We start from the raw sequence: 14,885 nt of genomic DNA, 5'->3' as shown, positions 1-14,885 counted from the left end.
ATCATAGCCAAGATGGGCGTGGTGGCACGCTCCTGTAGTCCTAGCTACTCAGGAGGCCGAGGCAGGAGAATTGCTCGAACCCGGGAGGCAGAGGTTGCAGTGAGCCGAGATTGTGCCACTGCACTCCAGCCTGGGTGACAGAGCGAGACTCCATCTCGAAAAAAAAAAAAAAAAAGAAAGAAAAAAGAAAGCGGGGTTGGGGGGTGGTCTCTCTTCATTGCCTAGGCTGGTCTTGAACTCCTGGCCTCAAGCGAACTCCTGCCTTAGCCTCCCAAAGCGCTGGGATTACAGGCATGAGCCACCACATCTGGCCCACTCTAAACTCTTGCCTGCTTCTCCCCAGCCAAGAAAGGCAGTATTGCAAAGCACAAGTTTGGGTCTGACCTGAGCTCAAATCCCTGTTGTGCCCCTTACTAGCTGTGTGACCTTGGGCAAGTCACTTTGTCTCCTCTCTGAGCCTCAGCGTCTTCATCTGTAAGATGGGGATAATTATGCCAATTTCTCACAGGATGATTTTAAGCATCAGAGACAAAGGATATAAAGCACTTAACAAAATGCCTGGCTCATGTAGGCCTATTCTAATCCAAGGCACGCTCTCTTTATCTTAGGTACTATTAGGGGCTATTGGAGAAGAGGGGATCAGCGTACAGATATGTTTATTAACAAATAAAGTACATGTACCCCTACACAAGTATCACTGTGACATTTCAGGAACCTTGGAGCTGGGAACACCCCTTCCTCCCTGCCCGCCTCTTCTCTAGGCTCCTCCTGATTCAGCTTGGGCTTTCTAGAAAAGTGCTTCTGGCATTTTCTCGCTGGAAACTCTGTAGGTGTGCTGGTTGGGCTCTCCGCGTTTATCATGTCCACACCCTTCTGTCTCTGGGGACTGTGGACAAGGGGCGATGAGCCTGCTCAGTCATTCATGTCCAGCCCAAACTCTGGATACAACTCTTTGGTGGTGACACCTCGGATCACAGCTGAAAGGAAGGAAGGAAGGCTGAATGTACAGTGGGGACAGGTGGGAGGGAGTACAGCCAATGCCCCCAGCCAGTGTCACTGCCCTGACCCACCCAGGACCATCTCTGGCTTCAAGCCGGTCCGCATACTTGTGCCTCACCTAACTGGCCAAGATAAGCTCTCTGCTGCTCCTTCCAGGCTGCCCCACCGCGGGCCCCGCCTGGCCACGCTGGAGCTCCGCCATGTGCCAGCCACTGTATTCAACAATGGACCTACGAGGACTCCTTGGACCCTCACCCCATTTTGCAGAGGAATGAAACAGCTCCCTCCATTTCATTCTCCACATAGAGCTGCTGGATTCATCTGCTTCAAATGTAAGCTGATTGTATGCTGTGCCTGCTGAACATTCCAGACTCCTCGGCATGGCCCACGTGCTCAAGTTTGCCCCTCTGCAGCCTCTGTGATGTTATTCCTCCTCTGTTCTCCACAAAGGCTGGTCCTTTCTCCTGAGGAAGGGTTCTCCTCAGAGGCCTCCCCTGACTACCTATCTTATCCCCACCGCCCCCCTGTTCATACCTCAATATTCTCCCCATCTCTGCCGTTTGTCACCTTCATAGCACCTAACACATTTTGTAATTAACTGCTGAGTCCACTTACTTCCTGGGCATTCCTCCACCCCCAACAGGAAAACAAACCACATGACAGCAAGAGACCTGAAAGTGTCTGGATCACCGAAGTGTGGAGTGCTGAGCACAGAGCAGCTGCTCAGTAAATGTTCACTGAATAAACGAAAAGGATGCCAGGTACGGTGGCTCAGCCTATAATCTCAGCACTTTGGGAGGCCAAGGCAGGTGGATCACTTGGGGTCAGGAGTTCGAGACCAGCCTGGCCAACATGGTAAAACCCCGTCTCTACTAAAAATACAAAAATTAGCCGGGCGTGGTGGCAGATGCCTGTAATCGCAGTTACTCAGGAGGTTGAGGCACTAGAATCACTTGAACTTGGGAGGCGGAGGTTTCGGGGAGCCAAGATCACACCACTGCACTCCAACCTGGGTGACAGAGTGAGATCAGTCTAACAAAAAAAAAAGGGAGAGGCCACCGGCTCCAGGTCATATGACCTGGAAGTGACAGGCCTCATGCTGATTCTCGCTACTAAGAGCTTGTGTTCCTTTTTTTTTTTTTTTTTGAGACGGAATCTGGCTCTGTTGCCCAGGCTGGAGTGCGGTGGTGTGATCTCGGCTCACTGTAACTTCCGCTTCCTGGGTTCAAGCGATTCTTTTGCCTCAGCCTCCCGAGTAGCTGGGATTACAGGTGCAGGCCACCACACTTAGCTAATATTTGTATTTTCAGTAGAGACAGGGTTTCACTGTGTTGGTCAGGCTGGTCTCAAACTCCTGACCTTGTCATCAGCCTGCCTCGGCCTCCCAAAGTGCTGGGATTACAAGTGTGAGCCAGCGAGCCCAGCCCTCTTTTTTTTTTTTTGAGATGGAGTTTCGCTCCTGTTGCCCAGGCTGGAGTGCAATGGCACTATCTCAGCTCACCACAACCTCTGCCTCCCAGGTTCAAGTGAGTCTCCTGCCTCAGCCTCCTGAGTAGCTGGGATTACGCATGTGCCACCACACCCGGCTAATTCTATATATTTAGTAGAGACAGTTTCTCCATGTTGGTCAGGCTGGTCTTGAAATCCCGACCTCAGGTGATCCATCCGCCTCGGCCTCCCACAGTGGTGGGAGTACAGGTGTGAGCCGCTGTGCCCGGTTGAGCGTGTGTTCCTAACCACTAGGCTACACTCCCCTCACACCCCCATCTTCTTGGGCCCTGATCACCCCCATCTTTTTATCCATCTATAGTTCCCGCCTCCAGTTTTTTCCTCTCCTCCTTTGGGGCCCATTGTCCAATGAAACACAGAGAAGCCCTCCCTGCCATGGAATCCTGGATGCTGAAGGCATTTCTGCAACAAGTGCCAAAACTCACACAGCAACTGGGCAGACAGCCCAGCTCTGAACACTACCCCTGGCTGCTGGTCACTGGCTGCTGAACATCAGAGTGCCCAGCACTCCAAGCTAGGGGATGGAACGGAAGGGTTTGTAGGGGCCACCTGCACATTTCGTCACTTCCAAGGTAGGCTCTCCTAGCCAGCATGACATGCAGGTGTTGGTGCCTTAGATAGCAAGATTTTGTTCAGGGAGGAAGAAAATACTTCTTTAAGTCACAAAGGGTCACCCTTGCACTTGCTGCCTCCTTAGCAAGCCAGCCACTTGAGGCATGGATGGTATCTCAATCACTCTGAGTAGGCCCCAGAAGACTGGGGAGATCCTGAGTCCTCAGTCTGGCAGATGGGCAAGTCCCGCTCAAACCTGACTGCAGCTCCAAAGCAGGTTCTGTACTTGAGGAACAAACCTAGGTGGCCAGGGAGACCAGAGGCTGGTAAGGAGAGGGGCTGGGGCAGCCCAGGAGCAGGCCAACTGCAGAGGGCGTGAGAGTTGGCAAGTTAGGAGGCCCAAGAGCAAAACCCAACACCCCTAGGCAAGATGACACCCTATGATGCCTGCTTGTGGCTCTGCAGTCCCAACTACTCACCTAGTTTGCCCATCAGCATCTGCCCCACATCCTTGATGTCATTGTACTCGTGAAGCTGGGTAATGTGGTCCTCCAGTTCATCCACACTGTAGCCTCTGGGATGAGCGATGGAGAGAGGGGGAAAGACAGCTCCGTTAAGAAAGCAGATGATGACCCCAGGCTCAGACAGTAATAAGGCATCTGTAAGGGCCTACTTGGTGCTAGGTACTAGGGATATGGTGACAGTAAGATAGGCCCTGCCCTCATGAAGCTTACAGCAAGGCAGGGCATCTTCCCAGGTCTGCACTCCTGGCAAACGTGCCCTGTCTCCTTAGGGCGGGGTCTCCAGCTACAATGGTACCATGTGACCCTGGCCACAGCTGAGGGACTCGCAGATGGGCACATGATCCAAACAGCCAGGTGGATTCCTTCAAGTGTGACATGCACAATCAAAGGCAGCTTAGTCTCTGCCATGTGGCTGGAGCAAAAGGTGTGGGGAACTCCAGGAGGCATTCAAGAGCCAGCTTCCCCTACACACTGAAAACTCTACCTGCAGAGAGAGAATGGAGTCTGTGCAGAGGGAAGTAGAGGCGGAGAACATGGCTCCAGAGACTGAGAGAGCAACAGCTTCCATCCCAGATAGCTTTCCAGGTCCCAGTTCAGGCCCTCCTACAGCCTAAGCATCTCCCTACCTGGGAGGCTGCTGAGATGTCCTGAGTCCAGAAGCATAATCCGTCCGTCCGTCTTTCTGTCCATCCTTCCTTCCGTCCGCCCGTCCTTTCTTCCTACCTTCCTTCCTCCCTCCCTCCTTACCTCCCTCCTTCCTTCCTTCCTTCCTCCTCCTCCCTCTCTTCCCTCTCCCTTTCCTCTCCCTTCTGTCTCCCTTCCCTTCCCTTCCTTCCTTTTTCTTTCCTTTCTTTCCTTTCCTTTCTTTTCCTTCCCTTCCCTTTCCCTTCCCCTTCTCTCCTTCCCTCCTTCCTTCCTTTCTTCCTTTCTTTCTTGACCAAGTGGTGCTCTGTAGCCAGGCTGGAGTTCAGTGGCGTGATCTCGGCTCACTGCAATTTCCACCTCCCGGGTTCAAGCGATTCTCCTGCCTCAGCCTCCCGAGTAGCACACAGTCCTATTTCTATGCTAAGTCAGTACGACTGGGTCTTTCAGTTACTGGGCAGTTACAGAGTTAAAAGTTATCTTTTTTTTTTTTTTTTTTTTTTTTTTTGAGACAGATTCTCAATCCGTCGCCCAGGCTGGAGTGCAGTGGCGTGATCTCAGCTGACTGCAACCTCCATCTCCCAGGTTTAAGCGATTCTCCTGCCTCAGCCTCTGGAGTAGCTGGGACTACATGCACGCACCACCATGCCTGGCTATTTTTTGTATTTTTAGTAGAGACAGGGTTTTGCCTTGTTGGCCAAGCTGGTCTCAAACTCCTGACCTCAAGTGATCTGCCCGCCTCAGCCTCCTAAAGTGCTGGGATTACAGGCCTGAGCCACTATGCCTGGCCCAAAGTTATCTTAACCATGATGGGGAACCCAGTGAAACTTACTCAGATATGAACTGGGAGATCTCCTCATCCAGCATGTCCCTCTTCTCCTTCAGTTTCTGAATGTCAAGGTGCAGAGACTCCTCGCTGGTCCCATCAGCCTGGCCAGACTTGGGCGATGGCCTCTGAGAGGCAAAAAAAAGTCATCAGCCAGACTGACTAGTTATCCAAAATTCACAGCTTGCATGGCCCCAGTAGTCACTTCCTGCTTGTGCTTGCTATTAGGCACCCTAACCCCCTGAATAAGACTGCATTTCCAAGCCTTCCTTGGAATTAGATGTGGCCCTATGACTAAGTTCCAGCAAGTAGAACTTAATCATCTGGGAATTTTTTTTGAGATGGAGTCTCACTCTGTCACCCAGACTGGAGTGCAATAACCCGATCTTGGCTCATTGCAACCTCTGCCTCCCAGGTTCAAGTGATTCTCCTGTCTCCGCCTCCTGAGTAGCTGGGACTACAGGTGTGCGCCACCATGCCCAGCTAATTTTTGTTTTTAGTGGAGATGGGGTTTCACCATATTGGCCAGGCTGGTCTTGAACTCCTGACCTTGTGATCTGCCCACCTCGGTCTCCCAAAGTGCTGGGATTACAGGCGTGAGCCACTGTGCCCAATCTCCCCCCTACCTTTTTTTTTTTTTTTTAAATAGGGTCTTGTTCTTGTTCTGTCACCCAGGCTGAATTGCAGTGGCATGATCATAGGTCACTGCAACCTCAAACTCCTGGGCTTAGGTGATCCATCCTCTAGCCTCAGTCTCCGACAGTGTTGGCATTACAGGCATGAGCCACTGTTCCCAGCCAGTGACTGGGAATTGTCCTCCCAGGAAGAGGGCATGCCTTTCTCTGGCTGGAATGTGGATGCAGTGCTGGAGCTGAGCAGCTATCTTGGATGATAAGGTACAAGTCATACACTGAAGATGGGGTCGAATCAGATGGAGGCCTGGGTGCCAATGACTGCTTAAACCATTGTTATTTGGGGTTTTCTTCACTCCTAGCCAAACCCAATCCTAACCAATGGGCCTGCCCTGGTCCCCAGTCTGACCCCAGAGAACCTGCTCCAGGCCTCCGTCTTGGGCTCTCCTCTCATTTACAATGTCACTGGTGGTTTTTTTTTTTTTTTTTTTTTTGAGACAGAGTCTCACTCTGCCACCCAGGCTGGAATGCAGTGGCATGATCCCGGTTCATGGCAACCTCTGCCTCCGGGGTTCAAGTAATTCTCCTGCCTCAGCTTCCTGAATAGTTGGGATTACAGGTGCACACCACAATGCCCGGCTAATTTTTGTATTGTTTTTGAGATGGAGTTTCACTCTTATTGCCCAGGCTGGAGTGCAAAGGCGCAATCTCAGCTCATTGCAACCTCCGCCTCAGGTTCAAGTGATTCTCCTGCCTCAGCCTTCTGAGTAGCTGCAATTATAGGTGCCCGCCACCATGCCCATCTACTTTTTTTTTTTGTATTTTTAGTAGAGTTGGGGTTTCACTGTGTTGGCCAGGCTGGTCTCGAACTCCTGACCTCAGGTGATCCACCCACCTCGGCCTCCCGAAGTGTTGGGATTACAGGTGTGAGCCACTGCTCCCGGCCTCATTTTTGTATTTTTAGTAGAGACAGGGTTTTTGCCATGTTGGCCAGGCTGGTCTCAAACTCCTGACCTCAAGTGATCTGCCCGCCCCGGCCTCTCAAGGTGCTGGGATTACAGGCGTGAGACACCATGCCCAGCTGTCACTGGGTTTAGAATCTCATTGGATAAAACCCTTCCTTGGGGCTTTCATCTTTGCCCTTTCTGCCTGTAGAAGCTGTGAAGGCCAGTGCCTAGGACACAGCCAATCTTCAGGAAACGTATGTTGGATGAGCTGTCTACACATGATACAAGAAGGGACCGAGGAGGACGGTCTTCCTGGTTTTAGGTTAGTAGCTTGTAACCAGTCACTCAGAGGAAGGAGTGAGCACTCTCTGCCAGGAACTGACAAAGGGTCCAGGAGCGCAGCAATGAATGAGACATCAAGCCTAGCCACTGCTCTCATAAAGGCACAGCCTAGCCTCAAAGAGAAAGTGTCCCACAATGAAGTTCTTCCTCCAGATGCTTCCAGTTAAAGCTCTACTTATGCATCGCCCCATCAGAAAGGCCGTCTCTGACAGTCCTGTCTACAACGGTAATGTCTCAATCACTCACTATTCCTTTTTCCTGATTTTTAATATTTGTTGAAATTTAATTTTTCTTTTTTTTTTTTTTTGAAACAGAGTCTCGCTTCGTCACCCAGGCTGGAGTGCTGTGGCGCGATCTCAGCTCACCGTAACCTCCGCCTCCCGCGTTCAAGTGATTCTCCTGCCTCAGCCTTCCGAGCAGCTGGGATTACAGGTGCACGCCACCACGCCCTGCTAATTTTTCTATTTTCAGTAGAGACGAGGTTTCACCATGTTGGTCAAGCTGGTCTCAAACTCCTGACCTCATGATCTGCCCACCTCAGCCTCCCACAGTGCTGGGATTATAGGCGTGAGTTACCGCGCTCGGCCTTTTTTAAATTTAATTTTTAAGATGGGGTCTGTTTCACTCTGTCATCCATGCTGGAGTATAGTAGCACAATCACGCCTCACTGTAGCCTCAACCTTCTGGGCTTAAGCAATCCTCCCACCCTAGCCTCCTGAGTAGCTGTTACAACAGGCATGTGCCATCACACTCAGCTATTTTTTTTTCTTTTTTTGAGACGGAGTCTGGCTCTGTCGCCCAGGCTGGAGTGCAGTGGCCGGATCTCAGCTCACTGCAAGCTCCGCCTCCCGGGTTTACGCCATTCTCCTGCCTCAGCCTCTGGAGTAGCTGGGACTACAGGTGCCCGCCACCTCGCCCGGCTAGTTTTTTGTACTTTTTAGTAGAGACGGGGTTTCACCGTGTTAGCCAGGATGGTCTCGATCTCCTGACCTCGTGATCCGCCCGTCTCGGCCTCCCAAAGTGCTGGGATTACAGGCTTGAGCTACCGTGCCCGGCCACTAATTTTTTTTTTTTTTGAGGTGGAGTCTTGCTCTGGCCCAGGCTGGAGTACAATGGCGCGATCTTGGCTCACTGCAGCCTCCGCCTCCTGGGTTTATGCCATTCTCCTGCCTCAGCCTCCCAAGTAGCTGGGATTACAGGCACCCCCACCACGCCTGGCTAATTTTTTGTATTTTTATTAGAGACGGGGTTTCACCGTGTTAGCCAGGATGGTCTCAATCTCCTGACCTCGTGATCCACCCGCCTCAGCCTCCCAAAGTGTTGGGATTACAGGCGTGAGCCACCACGCCCGGTCACACTCAGCTAATTTTTTTTTTTTTAATTTATTTTTTGTAGAGATGGGGTCTTGCTATGTCACCCCGTGTGTTCTCAAACCCTGGGCTGGAGCAATCCTCACACCTTGGCCTCCCAAAGCGTTAGGATTGCAAACATGAGCCACCGCACCTGGCCTCCTGATGTTTTACAGCATTTTTCATCACCTGACAAGTTATGCATTTCGTTATTTTCATTGTCTTACATTGCTTTACATCACTGAAGTGTAACCTCCATGAGGGAAGGGACTTTTGTTCACTGCTGATCGCACAGTGTCTACAACAGTACATGGCACATAGCAGGCACTCAATATTAATATTTATCAATGAATGAATGAATAAGTAACCAATAAATGAATTATGTCTGAAAAATGCTTTGAAGTTGAAGTCCAGTGTGCTATGGGAGGGTCTAACAGGGCAACTGGACTGACCCAGGAATGGGGATATGGCTTCTCCGAGGAAGCTAAATTTTAAAGGATGAGCAGGCTTTAGCTTGGCAGAAAGGTGGAAGAATGTATTGCAGACAGAGGGGACAGAACAGTTGGCCCTCCATATCAGTGGGTTTCACATTGAAAATATCTGATGAAAAAAAAGAATGGTTGGCCAGGTGCGGTGGCTCACATCTGTAATCCCAGCACTTTCGGAGGCCAAGGCGGGCAGATAATGAGGTCAGTAGTTCGAGACCAGCCTGGCCAACATAGTGAAATCCTGTCTTTAGTAAAAATACAAAAATTAGCCAGGGATGGTGGCGCGCGCCTGTGTTCCCAGCTACTTGAGAGGCTGAGGCAGGAGAATCCCTTGAACCTGGGAGGTGGAGATTGCAGCAAGCCAAGATCATGCCATTGCACTCCGGCCTGGGTGACAGAGCGAGACTCCGTCTCAAAAAAAAGCATGGTTGAGTCTGTATTGAACAGGTAGAGTTCTTTTTTTTTTTTTTTTTTTTTTGATTTGTTTTTTGTTTTTTTTTTTTTTTTGAGACGGAGTCTTGCTCTGTCGCCCAGGCTGGAGTGCAGTGGCCGGATCTCAGCTCACTGCAAGCTCCGCCTCCCGGGTTTTCGCCATTCTCCTGCCTCAGCCTCCCGAGTAGCTGGGACTACAGGCGCCCACCACCTCGCCCGGCTAGTTTTTTGTATTTTTTTAGTAGAGACGGGGTTTCACGGTGTTAGCCAGGATGGTCTCGATCTCCTGACCTTGTGATCCGCCCGCCTCAGCCTCCCAAAGTGCTGGGATTACAGGCTTGAGCCACCGCGCCCGGCCACTTTTTTTTTTTTTGAGACGGAGTCTCACTCTGTTGCCCAGGCTGGAGCACAGGGGCCGGATCTCAGCTCACTGCAAGCTCCGCCTCCCAGGTTTACGCCATTCTCCTGCCTCAGCCTCCCGAGTAGCTGGGACTACAGGCGCCCACCACCTCGCACAGCTAGTTTTTTGTATTTTTTCAGTAGAGATGGGGTTTCACCGTGTTAGCCAGGATGGTCTCGATCTCTTGACCTCATGATCCATCTGTCTCGGCCTCCCAAAGTGCTAGGATTACAGGCTTGAGCCACCACGCCCAGCCAGAGTTCTTTTTCTGGTCATTACTCCACGGGGGTCCGGGTAGCAATCTCCATGGACACCCAGGGGTGAATGTGTACCCAAATGCCTTAAGGTAGGAGACAGCACATGTGTTCGGGGGAATGAAAGTGGTTTCCACGTGTGTGAATGGGTGAGTGAGGGGAGGGACAGTGGTGTGAAAAAGAATAAATGCTACTGGGCGCGGTGGCTCACGTCTATAATCCCAGCACTCTGGGAGGCCGAGGTGAGAGGATCACGAGGTCAGGAGATCAAGACCATCCTGGCTAACACGGTGAAACCCCGTTTCTACTAAAAATACAAAAAATTAGCTGGGCGTGGTGGCGCATGCCTGTAGTCCCAGCTACGCGGGAGGCTGAGGCAGAATTGCTTGAACCTGGGAGGCGGGGGTTGCAGTGAGCCGAGATCGCACCACTGCACTCCAGCCTGGGCGACAGAGCGAGACTCCGCCTCAAAAAAAAAAAAAAAAAAAAAAAGAACAAACGCAACCATGAGTAGTACTATTAGAAAGGAGGAGAGGCAGAGCCCAGTTCAAGAGCTTGGGGTTCCTCTGATGATGCAAGGGCAGTTGGAGGAGTTGGTTTGTGGTCCTGGTTAGGAGGCTGAGTGTGATTTCACACTTGGCAAGTGGGAAGGCAAAGATTCTGCAGGCAGCTTTGGGTGTCCCGAGAAAGGTCAGGGCTGGAGAGAGACAGGAGAGTTGTGGGCACTGGGATGGGCTGAGGGAGTGGCAGTGAGACCTTGGAGCAGGTGTGTAGAAAGAGAACAGCAAGAGGAGAGCGAAGTCACTTGGAAATGTGTGGGCAAAGGATTACCCAGGTGCCGAGGCAAGAGACTGAAGGCACAAACCGTTTCAGTATAATAAAGAAAACAGAATAAGAATAGTCAAAATACAAATTAGATATAGAGATGATGATGGACAATTATCAATCATTAGTATAAACATTACTAATCATTAGCTTTTAATATTACTCTTTGTTGCATTACTAATATAACCTAAGAATAACCGGCGGGTATAGGGTCAGGTGCTAAAGGGACATTGTGAGAAGTGACCTAGAAGGCAAGAGGTGAGCCCTCTGTCATGCCCGCATAAGGGCCGCTTGAGGGTTCCTTGGTCAAGTGGTAATGCTAGTGTCTGGGAAGGCGCCTGTTACTTAGCATAGCAGACCGTGAAAGGGAGTCTCCTTTCCTTGGAGGAGTCAGGGATCACTCTGCTCCACCAGCTTCTTGTGGGAGGCTGGATATCATCCAGGCCTGCCTGCAGTCATCCGGAGGCCTAAACCCCTCCCTGTGGTGCTGTGCTTCAATGGTTATGCTCCTTGTCCACTTTCATGTTCCTCTCGTACTCCTGGTTTCTCCTGGAAGTTCGTAGTAGATAGCGGTAGAAGAAATAGTGAAAGTCTTAAAGTCTTTGATCTTTCTTATAAGTGCATAGAAGAAAACACTGACGTATGCTGCCTTCCCTCTCTGCTTTGGCTACCTAAAAGGGAAGGGCCCTCTGTCCCATGATCACGTGACTTGCTTGACCTTATCAATCACTTGGATGACTCACCCTCCTTACCTTGCCCCCTTTGTTTTGTATGCAGTAAATATCAGCGCGCCCAGCCATTCAGGGTCACTACCGGTCCTGTGTCTTGGTGGTAGTGGTCCCCCAGGCCCAGCTGTTTTCTCTTTATCTCTTTGTGTTGTGTCTTTATTTCTTACAATCTCTTGTCTCTGCACACGGGGAGAACACCTGCTAAGCTCCGTAGGGCTGGACCCTACAGAAATGCCCACATTTACCTCAGGAGTGGCAGGAAGCAGAGGAGCCAGCCAAGCGGGCACAGAAAAAGAGGCAAGAGAGGTGAGGAGCGTGCTGCTGCAAAGAGGCCCTGAGAGGAGCAAGCCCAAGGTACCGGTTAAGAGTTCAGTTCAAGCCCAGGCAAGGTGGCTCATGTCTGTAATCCCAGCACTTTGGGAGGCTGAGGCGGGTGGATCACTGAGGTCAGGAGTTTGAGACCAGCCTGGCCAACATGGCAAAATCCTGTCTCTACTAAAAATATAAAAATTAGCCGGGCATGGTGGCAGGCATCTGTAATCCCAGCTACTGGGAGGCTGAGGCAGGAGAATCACTTGAACCCGGGAGGCAGAGGTTGCAGTGAGCCGAGATCGTGCCATTGCATTCCAGCCTGGGTGACAGAGTGATTCCGTCTCAAAAACAAAATAAAACAAAACAAAAAACAACTCAGTTTCTCAATTTGAAGACCCCAGCTCTGCCACGTCCTGGCTATATTCATCTGTCTGGAACTCACAGGCCTCACCTCAACATGGGGACAGTAAAGTGTCTGTCTCAAAGGTTGCTGGAAGGAACTGGAAAGATGATGTATGTAAAGTAAGCTGGTGAGGACAGTGCTCAATACAGCCTCTTTTTTTTTTGTTTTGTTTTTGAGATGGAGTTTCGCTCTGTTGCCCAGGCTGGAGTGCAGCGGGATCTCAGCTCACTGCAACCTCCACCCTGGGTTCAAGCGATTCTCCCGCCTCAGTCTCCAGTAGCTGGGATTATAGGCATGTACCACTATCCTCAGCTAATTTTTTTATTTTTAGTAGAGATGGGGTTTCACCATGTTGGCCAGACTGGTCAAACTCCTGACCTCAGGTGACCCACTCGCCTTGGCCTCCCAAAGCGCTGGGATTACAGGCAGGAGCCACTGTGCTTGGCCGAGCCTTGTTTTTAAAAGTGGAAGCTGGGACAGTGGCTCCTGCCTGTAATCCCAGCACTTTGGGAGGCCAAGGCGGGCAGGTTGCTTTGAGCTCATCAGTTTGAGACCAGCCTGGGCAACATGGCGAAAATCTGTCTCTACTGAAAATACAAGAAAATTAGCCAGGCGTCATGGCACACAACTATGGTCCCAGCTATTTGGGATGCTGAGGCAGGAGGATGGGTTGGGTCCGGGAGGCAGAGGTTACAGTGAGCCCAGATAGCGCCACTGCACTCCAGCCTGGGCGACAGAGTGAGACCCTGTCTCAAAAAAAAAAAAAAAAAAAAGAAGGAATGAATTAGCATGAATGAGAAAGGCATGATCTGCAGTGAGTTACCTCATGGTCAAAGACAGTGGACACCAACTCACTTGCAGAGAGAAGCTCAATCAGCCCAATGCTTTTGGCAAACTGTGGCTGCCACCTCGTCATCATCATCTGAGCTCACTGTGACTTGCCCTTCAGGCCTTACCTCTGACCCTGCCATCTCTGGAGAGCCTTCTTTGCAAGCCCAAGACTGGGCTCCCCCTCTCAGAATCATGTGCATACTTGTCCTGGAACCATTTTTTTGCCCGTGGCTCCTGGAGGGCAGGAGGCTATCTGGCATACATCTGCATTGCAGCAGTTGCTAAATCAATGAACAAATACCAAGTCTTTCCCGATCTAACGTCTTTTTTTTTTTTTTTTTTTTTTTTTTGAGACATAGTCTAGCTCTGTTGTCTAGGCTGGAGTGCAGTGGTGTATTCTCTGCTTACTGCAACCTCCACCTCCCGGGTTCAAGCAATTCTCCTGACTCAGCCTCCTGAGTAGCTGGGATTACAGGCCTGCACCACCACGCTCAGCTGACTTTTTTTTTTGTATTTTTAGTAGAGACAGGGTTTCACCATGTTGGGGAGGCTGATCTTGAACTCCTGACCTCAAATGATCCGTCTGCCTCCGCCTCCCAAAGTGCTGGGATTACAAGAGTGAGCCACTGTGCCTGGCCCTCACGATCTAACTTGAGAGTGGTGGTAGTGGTAGTGGCAACTCCATCTGGGGGATGAGAGGAGGAGGCTGCGTTTTGGGGGTGGCTTGCCAGAGAAGAGGAGAGACTATTAGCAACTAAAGGAGTGGCCAGGGTGAACATCAAGCATTTTCCTGATTGGGGAGCTGTGGGTTTGTTTAAACGCAGGGCTGGGTGAGGGGTGAAACGAGCGAGGAGGAGAGATGGCTGGTGCTGAACTGGAGTGAAAGTCATCTGAGGGGCCAGGAGACAGGATGGGGAGGGAGAGGAGTTAGCCTAGGACAGGACAGGATAGCACTTCTTTGAAGACTGGCGGGCCTGAGGAAAGGAAGGGGAGGGATTGAGGAATGACCTGGAGTTTCTCAGTCGGCTAGGAGAAGATATGGAAGAGGGCTAAGCGGGGATTGGCTGCGGTTGGGATGGGGAGGAGGGCCGGGAGCGCACGAGGGAGGGTCGGGGATGGGAAAGGGGCTGTGGGGGAAGAAATACTCACAGGGGAGCGGAAGGCCCCGCGGCATCTTCGGGTAAGTCCTCCTGGTTCAGTCCTGGAGAGGAATCCGAGGGGAAAGCCTGATTGGACCCACAGTCCGCTGTGAGGACAGGGGTACTGTGGGGATGCGGGAGGAGGAGCAGCTGGGAAGTAGGAGCGCCTGGGACTGGATCCATCTGGAAAGGGGGCAGATATGCTCCCAGGATCAGGGTAAAGACCCTCTAGGAAGGGGGCGTTCTGAGGCGGGGGTTGTCTGGAGCACTGGATGGGAGTCTTTGGAGGTGATTTCTGGAAAGGGAAAGTCTGGGGCAGGGCTGTAAGACGTCAGGAAAGAAACTGTGGAGTCCGTTCCTCGCCCACCTCCTGAGCCCTGGGGTCCGAGGCCCCCGGATCAGGGGGTTCAGTGGCGCAAGAGGGTCCAGCGCGGGAGTCGGAGAGCGGCCTCTCAGGTGCGCGGGGCAAGGAACACTGACCCGGAGCTTGACGGTCGCACAGCAAGCTGCGCGCGCACCCAAGGAAAGCCGGCCCCGCCCCTCTCCGAAGTGGGCGGGGACAGCGGTGCGTGCGCAGCTTTTGTTGTGACGCCACAGGTCCCTCTGGCCACGCTGCTGCCTGGCCACGCCTCCTTTCCGCTTTATCTTTTTCATTGACGAATGGGCTTTGATCTTTGAGGCCACGCCCTTATTCTGCGCTCTAGTACCGCCCTGGTTACGCCTCCTCTGGCTCAGTCGCACAGCTGCGCGG

The 14,885-nt window shown here is 51.6% G+C and overlaps 1 protein-coding gene across 1 annotated transcript; it reads right to left on the bottom strand.

The window, feature by feature from the left end:
* Positions 1-639: 639 nt before the first annotated feature.
* On the bottom strand, positions 640-14,809 carry SWI5 (SWI5 homologous recombination repair protein). Its single transcript, XM_037994080.2, is given in 7 exon segments — positions 640-977; positions 3,540-3,634; positions 5,059-5,180; positions 14,145-14,196; positions 14,502-14,628; positions 14,631-14,689; positions 14,691-14,809. Coding segments are annotated over 7 exon segments (618 nt in total). The 5' UTR covers positions 14,789-14,809; the 3' UTR covers positions 640-912.
* Positions 14,810-14,885: the final 76 nt, after the last annotated feature.

Source organism: Chlorocebus sabaeus, chromosome 12 (genome assembly GCF_047675955.1).
Source record: "Chlorocebus sabaeus isolate Y175 chromosome 12, mChlSab1.0.hap1, whole genome shotgun sequence".
In the NCBI taxonomy this organism is placed as follows: domain Eukaryota; kingdom Metazoa; phylum Chordata; class Mammalia; order Primates; family Cercopithecidae; genus Chlorocebus; species Chlorocebus sabaeus.
This window is presented reverse-complemented; position numbering and strand designations above follow the sequence as displayed.